Source organism: Nicotiana tabacum, chromosome 14 (assembly GCF_000715075.1).
Source record: "Nicotiana tabacum cultivar K326 chromosome 14, ASM71507v2, whole genome shotgun sequence".
Taxonomy (NCBI): domain Eukaryota; kingdom Viridiplantae; phylum Streptophyta; class Magnoliopsida; order Solanales; family Solanaceae; genus Nicotiana; species Nicotiana tabacum.
The window spans coordinates 48124445-48146804 of NC_134093.1; the positions used below are offsets into that span (position 1 = coordinate 48124445).

General features: G+C 40.0%; 1 protein-coding gene across 1 annotated transcript; it reads left to right on the plus strand.

Annotated features, from left to right (window-relative positions):
- The first annotated feature begins 1672 nt into the window (after window positions 1-1672).
- Window positions 1673-21771, plus strand: LOC142168928 (uncharacterized). The gene is made up of 8 exons (XM_075230104.1): window positions 1673-2119; window positions 2491-2545; window positions 18346-18459; window positions 18679-19528; window positions 19872-20431; window positions 20519-20637; window positions 20727-20985; window positions 21683-21771. The coding sequence occupies exons 1-8, from the start codon at window positions 1673-1675 to the stop codon at window positions 21769-21771; spliced, it is 2493 nt and encodes an 830-aa protein (XP_075086205.1).
- Window positions 21772-22360: the final 589 nt, after the last annotated feature.

Sequence of the window (22360 nt, forward strand, 5' to 3'; positions counted from 1 at the left end):
CCGAGGTGGGGCACATGACACAGCTAGAGCCGATGTTAGAGAAGCAGTGGTAGAGCCACTAGTAGCTACAATTGAGGAATATGAGCCTAATCATATTGAACAGGAGGAACCCACTCGGGCACCTGAGGGGCCTACTGCTACCCCCGGGCTTCAAGAGAACTTGGCTCATTTAATGAGTATGTTCGAGAGCTTGGCCCATGCAAGTTTGATTACGGTTGTACTAGCTACTTCACAGGCTGGGGGAGGAGCCCAACTTCCATTGCACATACACCAAAGCAGCTAACTCATATTTATCAGACATCAGGTGTTATGCTAAGGGAGCCAGTAGTTGTAGTATAACCGAGGTAGGGCCAGTTATGTCTGTTGAGGCGTGGAAGAGGTTGGAGAGGTTTTAGAGACTCCATCCTCCTCAGTTCAGTGGAGGGGCTATTGAGGATGCACAGGGTTTCTTGGATCAGTTCCATCGTATTTTGTGTACTTTGGGTTTTGTAGAGTCAAACGGGGTTGACTTTAATACCTTTTAGTTGATGGGGCCGACATACAGATGGTGGCAGACTTATGAGGTGAGTAGGCTAGCTGGCGCAACACCACTTATATAGTCCTAGTTCTCAAATATCTTCTTGGGGAGTTTATTCCACACACCCACATGGACGAGTTGAACAGTGAGTTTGAGAATTTGCACCATGAGCGTATGACTGTGACCCAGTATGCTATGAAGTTTACAAAGTTATCCTATTGTGCAACTCCTTTGGTTTCTACTAAGAGAGAGAGTGAGAGAGAGTCCGTAGATTTGTTGAGGGACTCACCTACAACCTTAGATTTGGGATGGCATGGGAGATTGAGACTAAGACTGCATTTTATCAGGTTGTGGAGATTGTTGGTAGTTGGAGCGTATTTGTAACCAGGAGAAGGAGGATAGGTAGGCTAAGAAGCCTCATAGTTTTGGAGGATTTTCTAGCTCCTACTTTGGGGACAAGGTCCGTCATGGTAGATGTTTTGTCAATCGACCAGTTCAGTTTGCACTTTAGGTTTCACATAGTGCTCCAGCTAGCCAAGGATTTCAGAGCACTCATACTGGACAGTCATCTTTCAGTACACCTCCTGCACGTGGTTCTTACAGTGGTTATTCTGATCGTCCGAGCCAGACTCAATTCTAGCAGCCGCATCCACATAGAGGTTGTTATGAGTGTGGTGATACGAGGCATATCATGAAAGATTGTCCTAGAATTCGGATGAGTGTACCTCAATATGGTACCCAGGCTATGATTTTTGCTCAAGATGCTACACCACCTGCACAGCCAGCTAGATATGGGGGACATACGGGTAGAGGTCATCCTAGAGGGGAAGGTCAGGCCCGATGCTATGCTTTCCTAGGTAGGACCGAGGCAGCTGCATCAGATGTAGTCATTACAAGTATTGTTCCGGTCTGTTATAGAGATGCCTCAATTTTATTTGATTTAGGTTCTACTTATTTGCATGTGTCATCCTACTTTGCTTCATATTGGATATGTCTCGTGATTCTTTGCCTGCTCATGTTTATGTGTCTACAACCATTGAGGATTCTATTGTGGGGGATCGTGTCTATCATTCTTGTGTGGTCCCTATTGGGGGCTATGAGACGAGGGTTGATCTTTTGTTGCTTAATATAGTGGAGTTTGATGTGATTTTAGGTATGGATTGTTTATCTCCATACCATGTTATTCTTGATTTTCATGCTAAGAATGTGACGTTAGCTATGCTGGGGTTGCCAAGGTTGGAATGGTCGGGTTTGCTTGGTCACCTTCCCAGTATGGTGGTTTCTTTTCTAAAGGCTCAACTGATGGTTAAGAAGGGATGCTTGGCGTACTTAGCCTTTGTTAGAGATGTCAGTGCTGATAGTCCTTTGGTTGATTTAGTCCCCGTAGTGAGAGAGTTTCTAGATGTGTTCCATGCAGACCTACCTGGTAAGCTACCCGATAAGAATATTGATTTTGGTATTGATTTGGCACCGGATGCTCAACCCATATCTATTCCACCATATTGCCTAGCTCTAGAAGAGTTGAAGGAATTAAAGGAACATTTGCAGGAATTTTTAGATAAAGGTTTCATCTGGCCGAGTGTTTCACCTTGGGATGCACTGGTACTATTTGTTAAGAAGAAAGATGGCTCCATGAGAATGTGCATTGACTATATGTAATTGAACAAGGTTACCATCAAAAATAAGTATCCACCACCGCGTATTGATGATTTATTTGATCTGCTTCAGGGTGCTAGGGTGTTCTCCAAGATTGACTTGCGACCAGGGTACCATCAGTTGAAGATCGGGACTTCAGATATTTCTAAGATGGCTTTCAGGACACGTTATGGGCATTAAGAGTTCTTGGTGATGTCTTTTGGCTTGACTAATACCCCGTCAGCTTTTATGCATTTGATGCACAATGTGTTTTAGCCTTATTTGGATTTTCTTGTCATTATTTTCATTAATGACATCTTGGTTTATTCTCGTAGTAGGGAGGAGCACGAGCAACATTTGAGGATTGTGCTTCGGATTCTGAGGGAGAAGAAGGTATATGCCATGTTCTCTAAGTGTGAGTTTTGGTTGGATTTTGTGGCATTCTTGGGCCACGTGGTGTCTAGTGAGTGAATGAATTAAGGTGGATCCAAAGAAGATTGAGGCAATTCAGAGCTGGCACAGACCTTCTACAGCCACGAAGATCGGGAGTTTTTTGGCACTGGTTGGATAGTCACTTCATGGAGGGTTTCTCGTCTATTGTAGCTCCATTAACTAAGTTGACTTAGAAGAGTGCGCCATACAGGTGGACTGATGAGTTTGAGGAGAGTTTTCAGAAGCTCAAGACTACTTTGACTACAACTCTAGTTTTCGTGTTGCCCTCAGGATCAGGGTCATACACGGTCTATTATGATGCGTTGCGTGTTAGTCTTTGGTGTGTGTTTATACATGACAGTAGGGTGATTGTGCATGCACTTAAGGTTTGGAGGCATTACTTATATGGCATATCTTGTGAGGTGTATACGGATCATCGGAGTCTTCTACATCTATTTAAACAGAAAGATTAGAATTTGAGGCAGCGGAGGTGGTTGGAGTTGTTGAAGGATTATGATATCACTATTATTTATTATATGGGGAAGGCTAATGTGGTTGCAAACGCCTTGAGTAGAAAGGCAGAGAGTATGGGGAGTTTAGCATTCATTCCAGTTGGGAGATGCCTTTAGCTATGGATGTTTAGGTGTTGGCCAACATATTGGTGACTGGATATTTCGGAGCTAAGTAGAGTCCTTGCTTGTGTTGTTTCATGGTCATCCTTGTTTGAGCGCATCAAGGCTCGCCAGTTTGATGATTCCCAGTTGCTTATCCTTAAGGACATGGAGCAACACGGTGATGCTAAGAAAGTTACTATCGGTTATGATGGTGTATTACGACTTCAGGGTCGAGTTTGTGTTCCTAATGTCGATGGCCTGAGAAAGTTGATTCTTGAGGAGGCTCATAGTTCACGGTATTCCATTCATCCAGGTGCTACGAAGATGTATCGTAACTTGAAGCAGCACTATTGGTGGGGAGGATGAAGAAGGACATTGTTGGGTATGTTTCTAGGTATTTGAATTGCCAACATGTCAATTATAAGCATCAAAAACTAGGTGGTTTGCCTCAGAAGATTGATATACCGAAGTGGAAGTGGAAGTGGAAGCACATTATTAAGGACTTTGTGGTAGGGTTGCCATAGATTTTGAGGAAGTTTGATGCCATTTGTGTCATTGTTGATTGGTTGACCAAGTCAGCATATTTTTATTCCGGTCATGATTTCCCACACTTTGGAGCAGTTGGCTATGATCTACATCTGAGAGATTGTTCGCCTGCATGGTGTACCTATTTCTATTATCTCAAACTGCGGCACTTAGTTTACTTCGCACTTCTGGAGAGCCGTTCAGCGTGAGCTGGGCACGCAAGTTGAGTTGAGTGCTGCATTTCACCCTCAGATGGACGAACAGTCTAAGTGTACCATTCAGATCTTGGAAGATATGTTGAGGGCATGAACTATTGATTTTGGAGGATAGTGGGGCTAGTTCCTACCTTGAGCAGAGTTTACCTATGACAACAACTATTAGTCGAGTAACCAAATGGCTCCATATGAGGCCTTATATGGGAGGCAATGTCGTTATCTAGTTTGTTGATTTGAGCCCAACGAGGCCAGGTTACTGGGCACAAACTTGGTTCGTGATGCTTTAGAGAAGGTGAAGTTAATTAAGGAGAGGCTTCGCAAAGCCCAATCCAAGTAGAAGAGTTATGGGGATCGAAAGGTTCGTGATGTAGCTTTCATGGAGGGTGAGAAGGTCCTTATTAAAGTTTCTCCCATGAAAGGTGTGATGAGGTTTGGGAAGGAGGTCGAGTTGACCCCGAGGTTTATTCGTCCATTTGAGGTGTTGGAGAGAGTTGGCGAGGTTTCCTATAGACTTGCTTTGCCTCATAGTCTTTCAGCAGTCCATCCGATATTCCATGTTTCTGTTCTTTAAAAGTATCATGAAGATAAGTCCCATGTTTTGGACTTTAGCATTGTGAAATTGGATGGAAATATCGCTTATGAGGAGGAGCCGGTGACCATTTTGGATCGGCAGGTTTGAAAGCTCAGGTCTAAGGAGATTGTGTCAGTGAAGGTGTAGTAGAAAGGTCAACTAGTCGAGGAGGCAACTTGGGAGACCGAGCATGATATGCGGAGCAGATATCCTCATCTTTTTGGCATTTTAGGTATGGCTCTAAACTCGTTCAAGGACGAACATTTATTTAAGATAGGGAGAATGTAACGATCTGATCGGCCATTTTGCGTATTTAAGCCATGTTTCCATATTTGATAACTCTTGTATGCTTAATTATTGTTTTATTACTTGCATGGAAGGTTGGTTTGGTTCTAGGAAGGTTTTGGTGTGCATTAAAATACTTAATTCCATTGTTGGAAGCTTAAGTTGTAAGAGTTGACCAATGTCTGAATTTTATGTTAAAAATATCAAATTCGTATTTTGAGAGTTCCAATAGGTCTGTATGGTAATTTTGGACTTAGGCGTATATTTGGATTTATAATTGGAGGTTCTTAGAATGATTTAGTCCTATTTCCCGAGAGTTAACAATTTGAAGGTTTAGAAATTTTATAAGTTTGATCATGAGTTGACTTTGAGGCTATCGAGGTCGGATTATTGTTCGGGACTTGGAATAGGTTTGTTTTGTCATTTGGAACTTGTATGCAAAGCTTGGCCTCATTCTGAGTTGGTTTGATATGAATCAAATGTTTGGTTGTGAATATTTGAAGTTCTTGAACTTGATGGCTTGTATGATGTGTTTTGGCATTTAATTCTTGGTGATGGATGTTATTTTGATGTTTTGAGATTACGAGTGAGTTAGTATGAGGTTTATATACTTGTGGGGGTGCTTGGTGTGGGGATCAAGGGGCTCGGTGAGTTTCAGATTGGTTTCGGAAAGGTTCAGTATTTGCTGGTGCTGCAGACCTTCCAATTGTGATGGTCTGCTCCCAATTGCGAAGGTCTGCAATCGCGATGTCTTGATCGCATTTGTGATGGGTGCCTGAGAAGGCTAGCTTCACTGTTGGTGTCGCAATTGCAATGTCCGCAATTGCGAATGAGATCCTGCATTTGTGACACTTGGTCGCATTTGCGAGCTTCGTGGTCGCAATTGCGATGACTGAAGCTGAGGGAACATGTTCGCTTTGCGAGCCACTTCTCGTATTTGCGAGGCTCACAATTGTGAACCCCTATTCGTATTTGCGACTTCTACAGCTGACTATGTTGGGGAAATTTCGGGATTTAGAGTCATTATCACATATTTTGAACCCTATGTTTAGAGATGGGCGATTTTTGAAGAGGATTTTCACCCAAGGCAAGAGGATAAGTGATTTATACTTTATTTTGATACTATATCTTGTTTTTTCATGAATTATTATACCTAGATTACTGGATTCATAAGAGAAATTGGGGGATTTTTTACTATGTTTTGGAAAATAAAAATTGGAAATTTGGGAGTTTGTACTCAGTTTTGGAATCTAATCATATATTTGGACTCGTGGGGTTATAGGTAGTCGGAATATATCTCTTGACTCATCTTTTGATCGTGTGGGTTCGGGTTGACTTTTGTTGACTTTTGGGAATTTGATTAAAGATCGAAGCTTTATTGTTTGGTGCTATTTCCTATGGCTTTGTTTGACGTTGTTGAGTCATTTTTGGATAGATTCGAGCCGGTCGAAAGTGGTTTCTAAAGGAAAGGCGATTTTGGAGGGTTGGTTTGGCCCGTTTGAGGTAAGTATCATGCCTAATCTTATGCAATGGAATAACCCTTAGGATTGGACCTTAATTGTCTAATTGTATTGCATGTAAAGTGAAGTATATGCGAGGTGCGCTGTGTATGAAAAATGATCGGATTAGACTCTAGGCTTCTTCTATGTCTTAATTTGATTGTGTGCTCTCTTTGAAACATGTGAAAACCTTTGTACGATTATGTGAGCTTATCCTTTTTATGCTAGAGATCATATTTTAGGATTTTTAGCTCCTAATTAGTCAATATGGATGTCTATGAAATTTTGCTAAATTGATTTAGTTGTGGTCATATGTTTTATCTTGAGCACATATCTGCACCTTACTATTTTCATGTCCTGGTGCTCCTTATTGATGAATTGTGATATTATGTCTCTTGATGACTGTCACAAACCAATTCCCATCATAGGCCATGATGGCGCCCAACGATGTCGTTAGGCAAGTCAACGGTGAACCTCCAACTGAATTATCCATTCTTAACTTTTAAAATCAGAAATTACATTAAGTAAATGAAATTTAATTTAGAAACCATGAAAACATATGTTCTTCCTTACCAAATCACAAAGTATGAATAAAAGATAAAGCGAAGTGATAATAACATTACAACCGTGAACATCCACTAGAAACCCCCAAAACCCGGTGTCACAAGTGCATGAGCAATCTAGTAGAATATACAAAATCACTATAGCTATTATCTGGAATAAAATAGACAAAAATAATAAACATAACAAGAAGGAGACTTCGGGTGTTGCGGATTGAAACATGGAGAGCAGCCCACCACTAAGTCTCCGGATAGTGCGTCTACGTGCCCGAATGACCGCTTGAAGTACCTGCCTCAGTACCTGCACAATTAGTGTAGAAGCATAGTATGAGTACGTAAATCAACGCATACCAGTAAGTATCTAGTCTAACCTCGAAGAAGTAGTGACGAGGGGTCGACATCGATACTTACTAGTGGTCCAATAACAATGTACATAAAGTAGACAGGTATAAAACACAACAAGTAGCAACGAGACAGATAAATATCAATAGTAAAATTCTCAAACAAGAATAATTACGAAATCACTAAATATCATAACCTGCCTCGGAGGAACAAGACCAACTAATATCAATACAAAATCAAATCTCAAGTATTACGCACGAGTCTGCTAACGCGAACAGCCAAATCCCATAAGAGTAGTATTACACATTACTGTCAAGGTGAACGGTCCAATCCCATAAGAATAATGTCACACAATCCCGCCGAAGTGAACGGCCCCATCCCATAAGAATAAAGAAACTTTATCACATCAAAGATATGTGCGAGTCGAGAAGACACAGAACTACCGTTCATCAAATATTCCACAAATCCAAAGTAAGAGTCTCGGTCAATATATTTATTCTAGTCTCAAATCTCAATTATAAATTCAAGTAATCGAACAAACAAGTTTAATTCAAGTAGTACGGTTAAGGCATGATGTAGGTCAAAGTCTACCCGGACATAAATATGAATCTAGATATGCATAGACTGTCGTTACCTCGTACATATGTAGCACCCATACAAAGTAGCACACAATAATTAAAATGCCTACGGGGATATTTCCAACTTGAAAAATTAGGCAAGAGACTTACCTCACTTCCAAGCATACTACTCGGCTCTCAAACCTCATTAGTCACCTAAAATCAATATCGAGCAACCCGAAACTAATCAAAGGACGTACAAACCAATCAATATATTCTCAAAAGCTCATAATTTAACTATTAGAGTAATTTTCCAACCCAACTCGAAAAGTCAACAAAAGTCAACCCCAGGCCCACGTGCCCGAATTTCAGAATTTTTTAAAGATAAGTATTACCCATGGCATTGCAAACTCAAATATATAACTTGCCCAATTCCATAATCAATTTCGTGGTCAAATCCCATTTTAATAAACCTTAAGTTTTTCAACAAAATCCCAAAATTCCACTAAGTTCTATGTTAAAATCCTTAGCTAATCGTTGTATTTAACTCACAATAGATAGAAATCACTTACCTTATGATGCTTGATGAAAATCCCCCTCCAAAGAGCTCCCAAATCGCCCAAGCCAAGTGAAAAGTGAGGGAAATAAGCCTAAGTCTCGAATTAAAAAATGCATTTTGCCCAGGTGTTACCCTTCGCGGTTGCGGATAAAGCCTCGCGATTGCGTAGCACAGTCTTGCTCCTGCCCTTGATTTTCCCTTCATGAACGCGGCAAGACCCTTGCGAATGCGAAGGCTTCCAGGCTGGACACATCGCGAACGTGATCCCCCTATCGTGAATGCATAGGCTCCACTGCAGCCCTCCCCCCCCCCCAGAATTCCTCTTCCGCAATCGCGGAATCTCCCACGCGATTGTGTATATCAGCTGACTCCCCTGGCCCTCGCCCCCAACTCATCGCGTTCGAGACCATAGTCATGCAAACGCGAAGCACTGCCAGGCAAAACACCGCGATCGTGATGCCCACTCTGTGATCGTAAATTACAAAACCTCCTCATCCCCTCACAGCTCTCTGCAATCGAGATTCACACCAGACACCAGCAAAATTCACCAACTTCAACCTTGCTCCAGTGGTCCGAAACTCACCCGAGCCACCAGGGACCCCGTCCGAATGTACCAACTAGTCCATAACCATACTACGGATCTACTCGAAGTCTCGAAAAATATAAAATAATATCATAACCAAGAATCAAACCTCAATCAATGTCTAAACTTCAAACCTCTTCCAACTAACTCCGAATATGATGAATCATACTTAGACAACTCGGAATAACACCAAACTTTACACACAAGTCCAATATGACTAAACGAACCTATTCTCAGGCTTGTATTACCAAATGGGATCCGATAGCACCAAAGTTTACTTCAAGTCAAACTTAAAAAACTCAAAAACCTTCAAATGCCAACTTCCAACTATGAGCGTTGAAACGCTCCCGGTCTACCTGAAACTCGATCCGAACATACGCCCAAGTCCAAAATTACCATACAAACCTATTGGAACCTTTAAATGTTGATTTCAAGGTCGTTTACTCAAAGTGTTGACTCAAGTGAAACTTGGCCTCCTTAGGCCTCTGTTGTGAAACTAAGTATTCTAGATTTAACCCGAACCCTTCCAGAAACAAACTAACCGTCCCCATAAGTCATAAAATAGGAAACGTACATAGAAACATCTTAAATATGGGAATGGGGATCTAGAAAGCAAAATAACCGGTCAGATCGTTACAATGATATGTTGTTATTTTAAGTTGTCATGATTATGGCACATATAAACATACTGGGGCGAATATTGTTATTGTGATGATGTATGGGAATAAGAGTGGCATTCTTCTTGATGATATGTGAAGTATAAATGTGGCATTCTTGTTGATGAAATATGTAGTATAAGGGTTGCATTTATATTGATGATATAAGGATTATAGAGGTGGCATTCATATCGATGATATGTGGAGATAAGGGTGGCATTCTTGTTGTTGATATGTGTGGCATTCTTGTTGATGAAATATGAAGTATAAGTGTGCACTCCTAAATAAGCAAGTAAATTCTTTATACTTATTTATGCACTTTACATGACTTCACGTTGTTTTTAACATACTAATTTATGCCTCTATTATTGACTGATAATTCTTTTGTCAAATATGATTTACCCGAGTTGATAACTCTTGTTTTGTTGTTTTATGGTACCACATTTTGTTATATTCTTGTTTCTAGTTAATTGAGATGTTGCACAGGTTCTCCGATTAGTGTGTATCACATGGCTTGAACCTTGTTACTACTTCACTAAGGTTAGTTTTGATACTTAGTGAGTATATATTGTACCGTTCTCATATTACACTTTTGCATATTTTGTACAGATCCGAGTGTTGGAGGTAGAGGACTTCGAGAGTGAGCATTTTTGTCTGTTCGATTGGGATCAAGGTAGTGATGCATGGACGCTGCAGACCCTTGGAGTCTCCCATTTCTTCCTTTCTTACAATTGTAGTACTTTCAGACAACATTTTACTTATTGAGGCCCGTTATGTATTTAGCTTAGAACTTATGACTCTGTACTAGTTGGTTCTCATCCCCTCATAGCTCTCTGTGATCGTGAGACCATCTCCGCGATCGCTATTCACACAAGACACCAGCAAAATTCGCCAACTTCAACCTTGCTCCGGGTGGTCCGAAACTCACCCGAGCCACCTGGGACCCTGTCAGAATGTACCAACCAGTCCATAAACATATTACAGACCTACTCAAAGTCTTAAAAAATATAAAATAACATCAAAACCAATAATCGCACCTCAAAATCAAATTAATCAATGTCTAAACTTCAAACTTCTTCAAACTAACCCCGAACGCGACGAATCATTCTTAGACAACTCGGAATAACACCAAACTTTACACACTAGTCCGATATGACTAAGCAAACCTACTCCCATGCTCGGATTACCAAACGAGATCTGATAGCACCAAAGTCTACTTCAAGTCAAACTTAAAAACTCTAAAACCTTCAAAATGCCAACTTCCAACTATAAGTGCTGGAACGCTCCCGGTCTACCTGAAACTTGATCCGAATATACGCTCAAGTCCAAAGTCACTATACAAACCTATTGGAACCTTCAAATCCTGATTTCGAGGTCGTATACCCAAAGTGTTGATTCAAGTCAAACTTGGCCTCCTTAAGCCTCTATTATGGAACTAAGTATTCTGGATTCAACTCGAACCCTTCCAGAACCAAACCAATCTTCCCCACAAGTTATAAAACAGAAAAATCACATACGAAAAATCATTATAGGGGAACGAGGATCTAGAAAGCAAAACGACCGGTCGGGTCGTTACATTTTCCACCTCTTAAACAAACGTTAGTACTCGAACGGTTTTAGAATCATACTTGAATTGCCGAATAAGAGTGAATATCTACTCCGCATGTCCTCCTCGATATCCCAAGTCGCCTTCTCGACTAGTTGACCCCTCTTATTGGATCTTCACCGCTACAATCTTCTTAGACCTAAACTTGTGGACCTGTCTGTCAACAATGGCAACTAGCTGATCCTCATAACCCAAGCTCTTATTTAGTTGAATTGTATTGTAAGCCAACACATGGTACCTCCGGAGCATAGATACGTGAAATACCGGATGAACTCCCGATAGACTAGGAGGCAAAGCAAGCCTGATGCAACATCACAACTCGCTCCAACACCTCAAATGGACCGATAAACCTCGAACTCAACTTGCCTCTCCTTCCAAACCTCATGATACCCTTCATCGGTGAGACCTTCAAAAGTACCTTCTCGCCCACATAAATGGCAAATCACACACTTTCTGACCTCCGTAACTCTTCTGCCTGGACGGTGTTGTGTGAAGATGCTCCTAAATCAACTTTACCTTATCCAAGGTATCCTTTACCAAATAAGTACCATATAATCTAGCCTCGCCGGGCTCAAACCAACCGATAGAGGAACGACATCATCGGCCATACAAGGCCTCAAAAGGAGTTATCTTGATGTTGGACTGATAATTGTTGTTATAAGCAAACTCAGATGTTAAGATTCAATCCCACAACCCTCAGAAGTCAATCACACATGCTCTGAGCATATCCTCCAGAATCTGAACTTTCTGCTCTGATTTCCCGTCGATTTGTAAATGAAAGGTCATGCTAAGCTCTACCCGGGTACCCAAATCACTCTATACTGCTCTCCAGAAATGCAATGTGAACTGAGTGCCTCGATCTGAACTAATAAAAATAGGCATGCCATACAATCGGACGATCTTCTTGATATAAATCTGGGCAAACCTCTCTGAAGTATATGTAGTCATCACCGGAATAAAGTGCGCAGACTTGGTCAGTCTGTCAACAATGACCCAAACGACATCAAATTTCCTCAACGTCCGTGGCAAACCAACCATGAAATCTATAATGATGCGCTCTTATTTCTACTCCAGTATAACTATCTACCGAAGTAAGCCACATGTCCTCCGGTGCTCATACTTAACCTACTGACAATTCATATACCTCGCCACATACTCAACTATATCCTTCTCCATCCGTCGCCACCAGTAATGTTACCTCAGGTCACGATATATCTTCATGGCACCTGGATGAATGGAATAACATACGTTGTGCGCCTCCTCTAAAATCGACTCCATCAGGCCATCAGCATTAGGATCACACAAGTGACCCTGGAGTCGCAGAACACCATCATCTCCGATAGTAACCTCCTTAGCATCACCCCACAGTACCGTCTCTCTAAAAACCAGCAAGTGCGGATCATCATAGTGACGAGCCTTGACCTACTCGAATAAAGAAGACTAATCCACCACACATGTAAGAACTCGACTAGGCTCTGAAATATCGAACTTCACAAGTCGGTTAGCTAAGAACTGAATGTCCAAAGCCAATAACATCTTCTCTATTGAAATGAACGCCAAATTATCCATACTCCCGACCTTTTTTATCAAGGCATCCGCGACCATATTCGTCTTGCCCGGATGATAAAGGATGGTAATATCATAGTCCTTCAGTAAGTCAAGCCAACTGCCTACCTCACATTAAGATCCCTTTACTTAAAGTGATCGGTGTAAACCTCACATGACACTTTATAAAGATAATTCCTCCAGATCTCGAGAACATAAACTATCACAATCAACTCCAAATCGTGCACATGGTAATTCTTCTCGTGGGGCTTCAACTGACATGAAGCATATGCAATAACTCGCCCTTCCTGCATCAATACACAACCCAATCCAACATGTGAAGCATCGCAATACACAGTGTACATCCCTGAACCGGAGAGCAAAACCAACACTGGTGATGCAATCAATGCAGTCTTGAGCTTCTGAAATCTCTCCTCGTAATCATCGGACCATCTGAACTGAACACCCTTTTGGGTCAATCTAGTCAAAGGAGTTGTAATAGACGAGAATACCTCCACAAACCGACGAAAATAACATGTTATTCCCAAGAAATTCCTGATCTCGGTTGGGTGGTAGGACAAGGCCAACTTTGAATTGCCTCGATCTTCCTGGGATCTACCTTAATACACTCACCTGACACAACATCCCCAAGAAAACCACAGAACCTAACCAGAAACTCGCAGTTGTATAACTTAGCATATAGCTTTTGTTCCCGCAAGGTCTAAAGCACTATCCGTAAATGTTGCTAGTGCTCCTCCATGCTAAATGAGTATTACGCGCAAGTCTGCCGAGGCGAACAACTCGATCCCATAAGAGTAGTGTTACACATTACTGCTGAGGCGAACAACCTGGTCCCATAAGAATAATGTCACACAATACCGTCGAGGCGAACAGACCGATCCCATAAGAATAATATTATATAATCCCGCCAAGGAGAACGACCCGATCCCATAAGAATAAAGAAACTTTCTCACCCATGAAAATACGTGTGGTCGAGAAGACAAGGAACTACCGTTCATCAAATATTCCACAAATCTAAAGTAAGAGGCTCGGTCAATATATTTATTCTAGTCTCAAATCTCAATTATAAATTCAAGTAATCAAACAAACAAGTTTAATTCAAGTAGTATAGTTAAGGCATGGTATAGGTCTAAGTCTACCCGTACATAAACATGAATCTAGCTACGAACGGACTCTCGTTACCTCGTACATACGTAGCACCCATAACAACTAGCACACAATAATTAAAATTCCTACAGAGATACTTCTCTCTTATAAGATTATGCAAGAGACTTACCTCGCTTCCAAGCCCACTACTCGGCTCTCAAACCTCACTAGTTGCCTCAAATCAACGCCGAGCAACCCGAAACTAATCAAAGGACGTATAAACCAATAAATATATGCTCAAAGGCTCATAATTTAACTATTAGAGTAATTTTCCAACCCAAATCGGAAAGTCAACAAAAATCAACCCCAGGCCCACATGCCCGGATTCCAAATTTTTTCAAAAATAAATATTACCCATGGAATTACGAACTCAAATATATAACTTATAACCAATTCCATAATTAATTCGTGGTCAAATCTCATTTTTACTAAACCCTAAGTTTTTCAACAAAATCCCAAAATTTCACTAATTTCTATGTTACAATCCTTATTTAATCCATCTATTTTACTCACAATAGGTAGAAATCACTTACCTTATGATCTTGATGAAAATCCCTCTCCAAAGAGCACCCAAATCGCCCAAGCCAAGTGAAATGTGAGGGAAATGAGACTAAATCCCGAATGAAAGCATGCATTCTGCCCATATGTTACCCTTTGCGATCGCGGATAAAGCCTCGCAATTGCGAAGCACAGTCTTGCTTATGCCCTCGATTTCCCCTTCGCGAACGCGGTAAAAGCCCCTGCCAATGCGAAGGCTTCCAGGCTAGATACATCGCGAACGCGAGCCCCCTTTCACGAACACGAAGGTCCACTGCAACCCTCTCCTCCCTCCCCCGCCCCCCAGAATGCCTCTTTCGCGATCGTAGAATCTCCTACGCGATCGCATGTACTAGATGACTCCCCTGGCCCTCACCCCCAACTCATCGCGTTCGCTACCTTGGTCACGTAAAGACGAAGCTGTCAGGCCAAACACCGTGATCGCGATGCCCACTCCCTGATCGCGAAGCACAAAACCTCCTCAGCCTCTCACGGCTCTCCACGATTGCGAGACCATCACCGCAATCGCGAGACCATCATCGCAATCGCGATTCACACCAAATACCAATAAAATCTACCAAGTTCAACCTTGCTCTGGGTGGTTCGAAACTCACCCGAGCCATCCGAGACCCCGTCCAAATATACCAACCAGTCCATAAATATACTACGGACTAACTCGAAGTCTCAAAAACTATAAAATAATATCAAAATAAAGAATCGCACCTCAAAACCAAATTAATCAATGTCTAAACTTAAAACTTCTTCCAACTAACTCTGAACGTGATGAATCATACTTAGACAACTCGGAATAACACCAAACTTCATGCACAAGTTCGATATGACCAAACAAACCTACTCCAGGATCAGAATGCCAAACGGGATCCGATAACACCAAAGTCTACTTCAAGTCAAACTTAGAAAACTCTAAAACCTTCAAAATGCCAACTTCCAACTATAAGTGCCGAAATACTTTCGGTCCACTCGAAACTCGATCCGAACATACGCCCAAGTCCAAAATTACCATTAGAACCTATTGGAACCTTCAAATTCTGATTTCGAAGTCGTTTACTCAAAATGTTGACTCAAGTCAAACTTGGCCACCTTAGGCCACTATTATGGAACTAAGTGTTTCGGATTCAACTCGAACCTTTCATAACCAAACCAACCGTCTTTGCAAGTCATAAAACAGGAAAAAAATAAAAAAAAAGTCTTAAATATAGGAATTAGAGATCTAGAAAGCAAAATAATCGCTCGGATCGTTACAATGATATGTTGTTATTTTGAGTTGTCATGATTATGGCACATATAAACATATTAGGGTGGATATTGTTATTGTGATGATGTGTGGGAATAAGAGTGGCATTCTTATTGATGATATATGAAGTATAAATATGGCATTCTTGTTGATGAAATATAGAGTATAAGGGTGGCATTTATATTGATTATATGTGGAGAATAAAGGTGGCATTCATATCGATGATATGTGGAAATAAGGGTGGCATTCTTGTTGTTGATATGTGGGGTATTCTTGCTGATGAAATGTGAAGTATAAGTGTGCATTCCTGAATAAGCAAGTGAATTCTTTATGCTTTGTTATGCACTTTACATGTGTAAACAATAAATTTGCGTCAAGAAAATAATCGAGACCGAAAAATATTGCAACAATCGTAGTATTTGATTTCGAGTAATTTGAGTGTTACAATCTTTATGATCCCTCTGATTCTAATTTTTCAATATAAATTCAAGGGCCTTTGGGCTTGATCTTGAATTTCGATTTGATTTATCCATCGTGAATACTTTAATTGCTGCCACGAATTTTATCATGAACAAGTAGCCTTGATCTTGAACGCCTTGTGTTTGATTTGGCTTTGTTCTTGATCTTGAATACTTGAAATTTGTGTTGAAGTGCTTGAATGCTTGAACACTTGCAGTTTGCAAAGAATTGTGGCCTTTGATCCACAAGCTCCCTTATGTCTTCTTGTTATAATTTCTGGTCTCCTTTCTGGGTTATGAAGACCCATATTTATAGTTGTGGGAGGGAAGAGTTGTGCAAACACTTTCCGACCAATCATATTGAAGCATGACAAGGCCACATTTGATTGGCTAGAACATGTCACTTGCACATGTGGCACAATTTTATTGACCTTTTAATTTGACTTGGCATGCCTTGTCATTTTGACACGTGGCACGATCCTATTGGCTCTTCCATTTGACTTGGCGTGCCACGTCATTTGACACATGGCACCAAACTGGGCCTCTAGGAATATGACATCTTGCACTTAATGAAGTGGGCCCATCACTTTAGCCCAACTAAATAGGCTAGACCAATGGATTAAGACTTATTTATTTAATCCATATATATTGGATTATATAACTAATTCAATTATATTAGCCCATAATATTTGTTTAGACGAATATATCTTGAATTAAAATATAGTCTAAATTATTTTATAGATTTAATTTTAATAAAATTTGTATGCCTACAAATGCCCCCGACTTCAAGACTTGTCGAGATATAGATACGTACATTTTCTAAGACTAGTCTTGAAGTATTGGAGAAAGTTTATATTTGTTATATTACCCCATGAAACTTACTTCTAATAGCGTCTTTGCATGTTGTAATATAGGGAGATAAAATAATGCTTGCAGGCCAAACTTTAATACTCCATTTGATACTGTATTTGATTTGCTTCACACCGGCACTAGGAATTGTAACTCCCATAATATATTTCTATTAAAGGAAAAATCCCACGTAGGCAAAAGGTGAGATCACATAATCCAATATCCCTTGGGAATAGAAGATCGTGAGTACCACATTGTTTTCTTCTTGCATTTGAATTCGTGTCTCCTTTAGTTAACTTACGTGAGAAGATCTCCTTTTCCTATTTAAACATGGATACTTTGCTAGTCAAATTCTTTTAGGAGACAACTCTTAAACATTGTCCCACATCGTAGCGACATCCTCAATTAACCGTTGTCCATAGTTTATAAATAGGCGCACACCCTTCCTTTGTTGATCATTAATCTTACAGGTTTTGCAAGTTGCTCTGGCTTTCAGTGCCTAGAAGAAATAAAGGTGATTTCTTCTTCCTTTTCGCGTGATTTGTTTTTACTCTATTATCCTTTTTGTAGGCCAAACAAAAAAGATAAATCCATGATGGCATATGGATGATCAAATCCACAATAACATATAAGAGGATATAGACGGATAAATTCACATAATCATACAGACAGATAAATCTATATCAACATATAGACGGATAAATCCATATCAATATATAGACGGACAAATCCATATTAACATATAGACGGACAAATCTCCATCACCATATAGACGGACAAATCCATATCGCTATATAGACAAATCCACATCAATATACAGATGGATAAATCCACATCACCATATAGATGGACAAATCTATATCAACATACAGACGGACAAATCCACATCACCATACAGACAGACAAATCTACATCACTATATAGACGAACAAATCCATATCACCATATAGACGGGCAAATCCATATCACCATATAGACGGATAAATTCACATCCTATATAGACGGACAAATCCATAAAGAGGCCAACTTAAGGTGAAAAGGGACTTAAATATCCACCTTGAGATTGGAAAGTTATAGTTCCTTTCAAGGACAAACCCACGAAGAGGTTAACCTAAGGTGCAAAGGGACTAACACAGTGTTTAAAAAAGCGCCCACTCCATCGCTTTAAGCGAGAAGCGAGGCAAAGCGTGAAAGGCAGCACTTCAGCAAGGTGAAGCGACTCAGGTCAGTAAAAGTGACCGCTTCTCTGTAAAAAGCGAGAAGCGGGTAAAGCGAAGCGAAGACATTAAGCGTCCGCTTCTCTATATTAAAATACCCAACCCTATTTTATTAAAAACAAGTTTTTTGGATTAAACACTGCTCTGGACTTCTTCAATAGCTGTGACTAGCATTCTTCAACTTCCAACAGCAACGACACTTCTGATTTCTGAAAGAATCTCAAATCATCAACTAGGGTTGTTCTTCTTCTTCTTCAACTTCAAGACTTCAACAGGTATGTTCTGAACTTCTTCTTCTTCTTCTTCTTATTCTTTTTCTTTTTCTTTCTAAACGTCCAAAAAGCGGCGAAATGCTGGCGAATTGTTTCCAGAATTTTACTACCCAATTTTTCCAGAATTTTACTGCCCAATTTTTCAGTTATTAACAGAGAATTTCTCTGATTTTTTATATCCTTTATTCTTAGTTCTTATTGCCTTTCTTATGTGTTATGTAGTTGTTCTTTTAATGGCGCCAAAAGAATATAGGAAAGACCCGGCTTGGGCTTACTCTGAAAGAGTTTGCGAGACCAACAAGATGGCAATTAGATGTCTTTTTTGTGACAAGATTTCAAATGGAGGAATCTATCGTCAAAAAGCGCATCTAATCGGTGGTGATCCAAATGTCGCATCTTGTCCTAAAGTTCCATCGCATGTTAGGAAAGATTTGAAAGTATTCCTTCATAAAAAGAGAGAGTTAAAGACTCAAATGATTCATGAACAAGAACTGTATAATCTTGATGACGATGATGAAACAGAAGAAGGTGACGATGCTTCGTCGCTTCCACCAAAATCACAAAAGCGGGGAAGGATGCAACCAATGTCTTCTAGTTGTGGATCTACTGGTAAGACCAAAGGTCATATGGATTGTTACTTCTCGCATAAATCTGGAGATAAGGAAGGAAAAAGTGGTAATCCTCAAATTGATGCCAAAGCGATTTTGAGCGATCGTGCAATTACAATGTTTGCGCGGTGGATGTATGATGCAGGTCTTCCTTTTAATTGTGTTAATTATACCGACACTTTTTCTGCTTTTATTGAGGCCGTAGGCCAATATGGTCCAGGAATGAAGCCTCCAACATATCATGAAGTTAGAGGGCCATATCTAAAAAAAGAGGTGGCAGAGGTGAACAAAATCGTGGAGGAGCACAAAGTAGAATGGAACAAGTTTGGTTGTTCCATTATGATGGATAAGTGGACGGCGAGAAATGAAAAAATGATCATCAATATCTTGGTGAATTCTCCTAAGGGAAGCCTATTTCTTGAGTCCGTTGATGCAAACGACTCTTCGATTGATTCAACCAAAATGTACTCCTTGTTCAAGAGTACAATAGACTCTATTGGAGCAGAAAATATTGTTTAAGTTGTCACAGACAATGCCAGTGAAAATGTTAAAGCTGGTGATTTGATATCTGCTAGGTACCCGCATATTTATTGGACTCCGTGTGCAGCACATTCCAATAATTTGATCTTCGGTGACATTTTCAAGGAAAGACCCTTCAGTTCAATCTTTAATCAGGCAATTAGAGTACATTCCTCTATTGTTCAAAGGCCTTTGTTATTGAATATGATGAAGAGATTCACTAAACAAAGAAAGCTTGGTGAAACCCGCAAAGACAAGATTTGCTACTGCTTTCTTGACTTTGCATAGGATGTATGAGCAAAAAAGCAATTTGAAGAAGTTGTTTGTTTCAGATGAGTACACTAACAGTGCCTATGGAAGGGAAGCTCGAGGGAGAGAATCTGCAGATATTATACTTTCTCCTTCATTCTGGAACAATGTGGTTCATGCATTGAAGATTGGTGGTCCTTTAGTTAAAGTGCTTCGTTTGGTGGATGGGGAGCAAAGGCCACCAATAGGCTACCTGTACGAAGCAATGGATAGGGAAAATGAGGCTATTCAAGTCTCTTTTAGTGATCAAATAAAATACAAAAGAGTCTTTGAGATCATAGATAAAAGGTGGGATAGTAAGCTTCATAGCCCTTTGCATGCAGCTGGACTTGTTTTGAACCCGGAACTGTTTTATGATAATGAAGAGAGGATTCTAGGAGATGAACTTTTGTGGAATGGATACTATGAATGTATTGAGAAGTTGATACCTAAAGAATCCGTGCAAGATAAAATAACAGAGCAATTTAGTATTTATAGGAATGCTGAGCAACTTTTTGGAAAAAACATGGCGATTAGACAAAGAAAGACGAAGTCACCAGGTGAGCGAGTGCTTATATGTTATTTTATAGTTAATAAGTTATTTCTTTATCAATATTATGTTTTGAAAATTTTTTCTACTTCTACAGTTGAATGGTGGAAGCAATATGTCCATTCCACTCCAGATTTACAAAAGTTTTCCATCAAGGTTCTAAGTCTAACATGTAGCTCATCCGGGTGTGAAAGGAATTGGAGCGTGTTTGAACATGTAAGAACTAAGAAGAAAGATTTAGTATATTGAGATAATTAAATTATATCTCAATTGTCCTAATCTTACTAATTACTTATTATTTGCAGATTCATACCAAAAAGAGGAACAAACTAACCTTAAAGCGTCTTAATGATCTAGTATTCATTAAGTACAATAGAACATTGAGGCGTCGTTACAATTCTCGCAATGTAATTGATCCAATTAGTTTGGACAACATCGATGATGCTAATGAATGGATAATTGGAGTCCCGGAAGATCATGCAGATGAAGAAATATTTGAGAAAACTTCTGATTTCACTTGGGGTGATGTTGCGGAGGCACGTGGAATTGGGGAGAGGATTTATGGTTTGAGGGGGAGTACCTCAACTTCAAGTTCACAGAGGAAGGGAAAAGATGCAGCTACTTTGTCCCTAGTTGATGAAGAAGAAGAAGTTGAAGAAGATGACAAGCAATATAATAATGATAGTGGAATACAAGAATTTGACAATCTTGTAGAAGAATAGGATGCTCATTTTGTACTTTAATTGATGCTACTATTTAGTTTTTACATTGAAGTATTGAACATTTGCTTACAATTACATGTGTTGTCTATGCAATTTTTCATTTCCTTTTTTAAATTTCGCTTCACTTCAAAAAAACGAGCGCTTCGCTTCCCGCTTTAAGGGAAATGGGGGTTGTCACTTTTTCTCGCTTCACGCTCTTCACAACACTGGACTAACATGTCTAATTAAAGATTGAAAAATTATAAAGCCTCAACTTAAAGGCTTGGTGGTTTGTAGACTTCAACTTGAAGACCAACAAATTTGAAGATTAGACGGACTTGAAAATTTAGTGAACTTTGATGCTTCAACTTGAAGAGCGGTTGACTTTTAAACTTCAACTTGAAAAATTAGCAGACTTGAAGACTTCATCTTTAAGACTTGTAGGGCTTAAATAATTTAACTTGAAGACAGGCGAATTTGAGGACTTCAAATTGAAGACCGACATACATGAATACTTGGAGGGATTGAATACTTCAACTTAAAGTTTGGTGGACTTGCAGACTTCAACTTGATGGGCAGTGGACTTGCAAAATTTAACTTGAAAAGTGACATACTTGAAGATTTGGAGGGCTTATACAATTCAACTTGAAGACCAGGGAACTTGAGGACTTCAAATTGAAGATTTGGCCTTCTACTAAAAGTCTACATCTATCCATCGGAGATGCCAATTTGCTATGGAGGCTTGCCCCCATTGAACCACCAATCCTTGATAAGGCACAAAGTTCATGTAGGCCTGATTTTTAAGTTCCAATCAAGTGGATTATATTCCATCATTCTTCCTTCGGATAACGATTGGGGTAATATGTATATTTTGACCTCATGCGACTGAACTCAAAATGAAACCCTAATCTACCTACGTACCTCGGTGAAGAGGATCAAATCATAATGTAGTTCAGAATGGGTAAGTTTTTTTTCTTTCTTTAATGTTCTAACTTTTTCCTAGGCTGCCTCTTTCGAAGTTTTTAACCTAACAGACTCTCTTTTTTTGTCGTACATATTTTATACTCTTGTAAGCCAGGAGTAGCATGCAGTTTATGCTCTTGCATTAAGGAGCGCAGCGACTTGCAATTTAAGCTCGTATTTGGAGGAGCTTTGCAACTTGAAGATTTTGCTCAAATTTGAAGAGCTTCATAACATGTAGTTTAGGCTTGTGCGTCTATGAGTGTTGTAATTTGAAT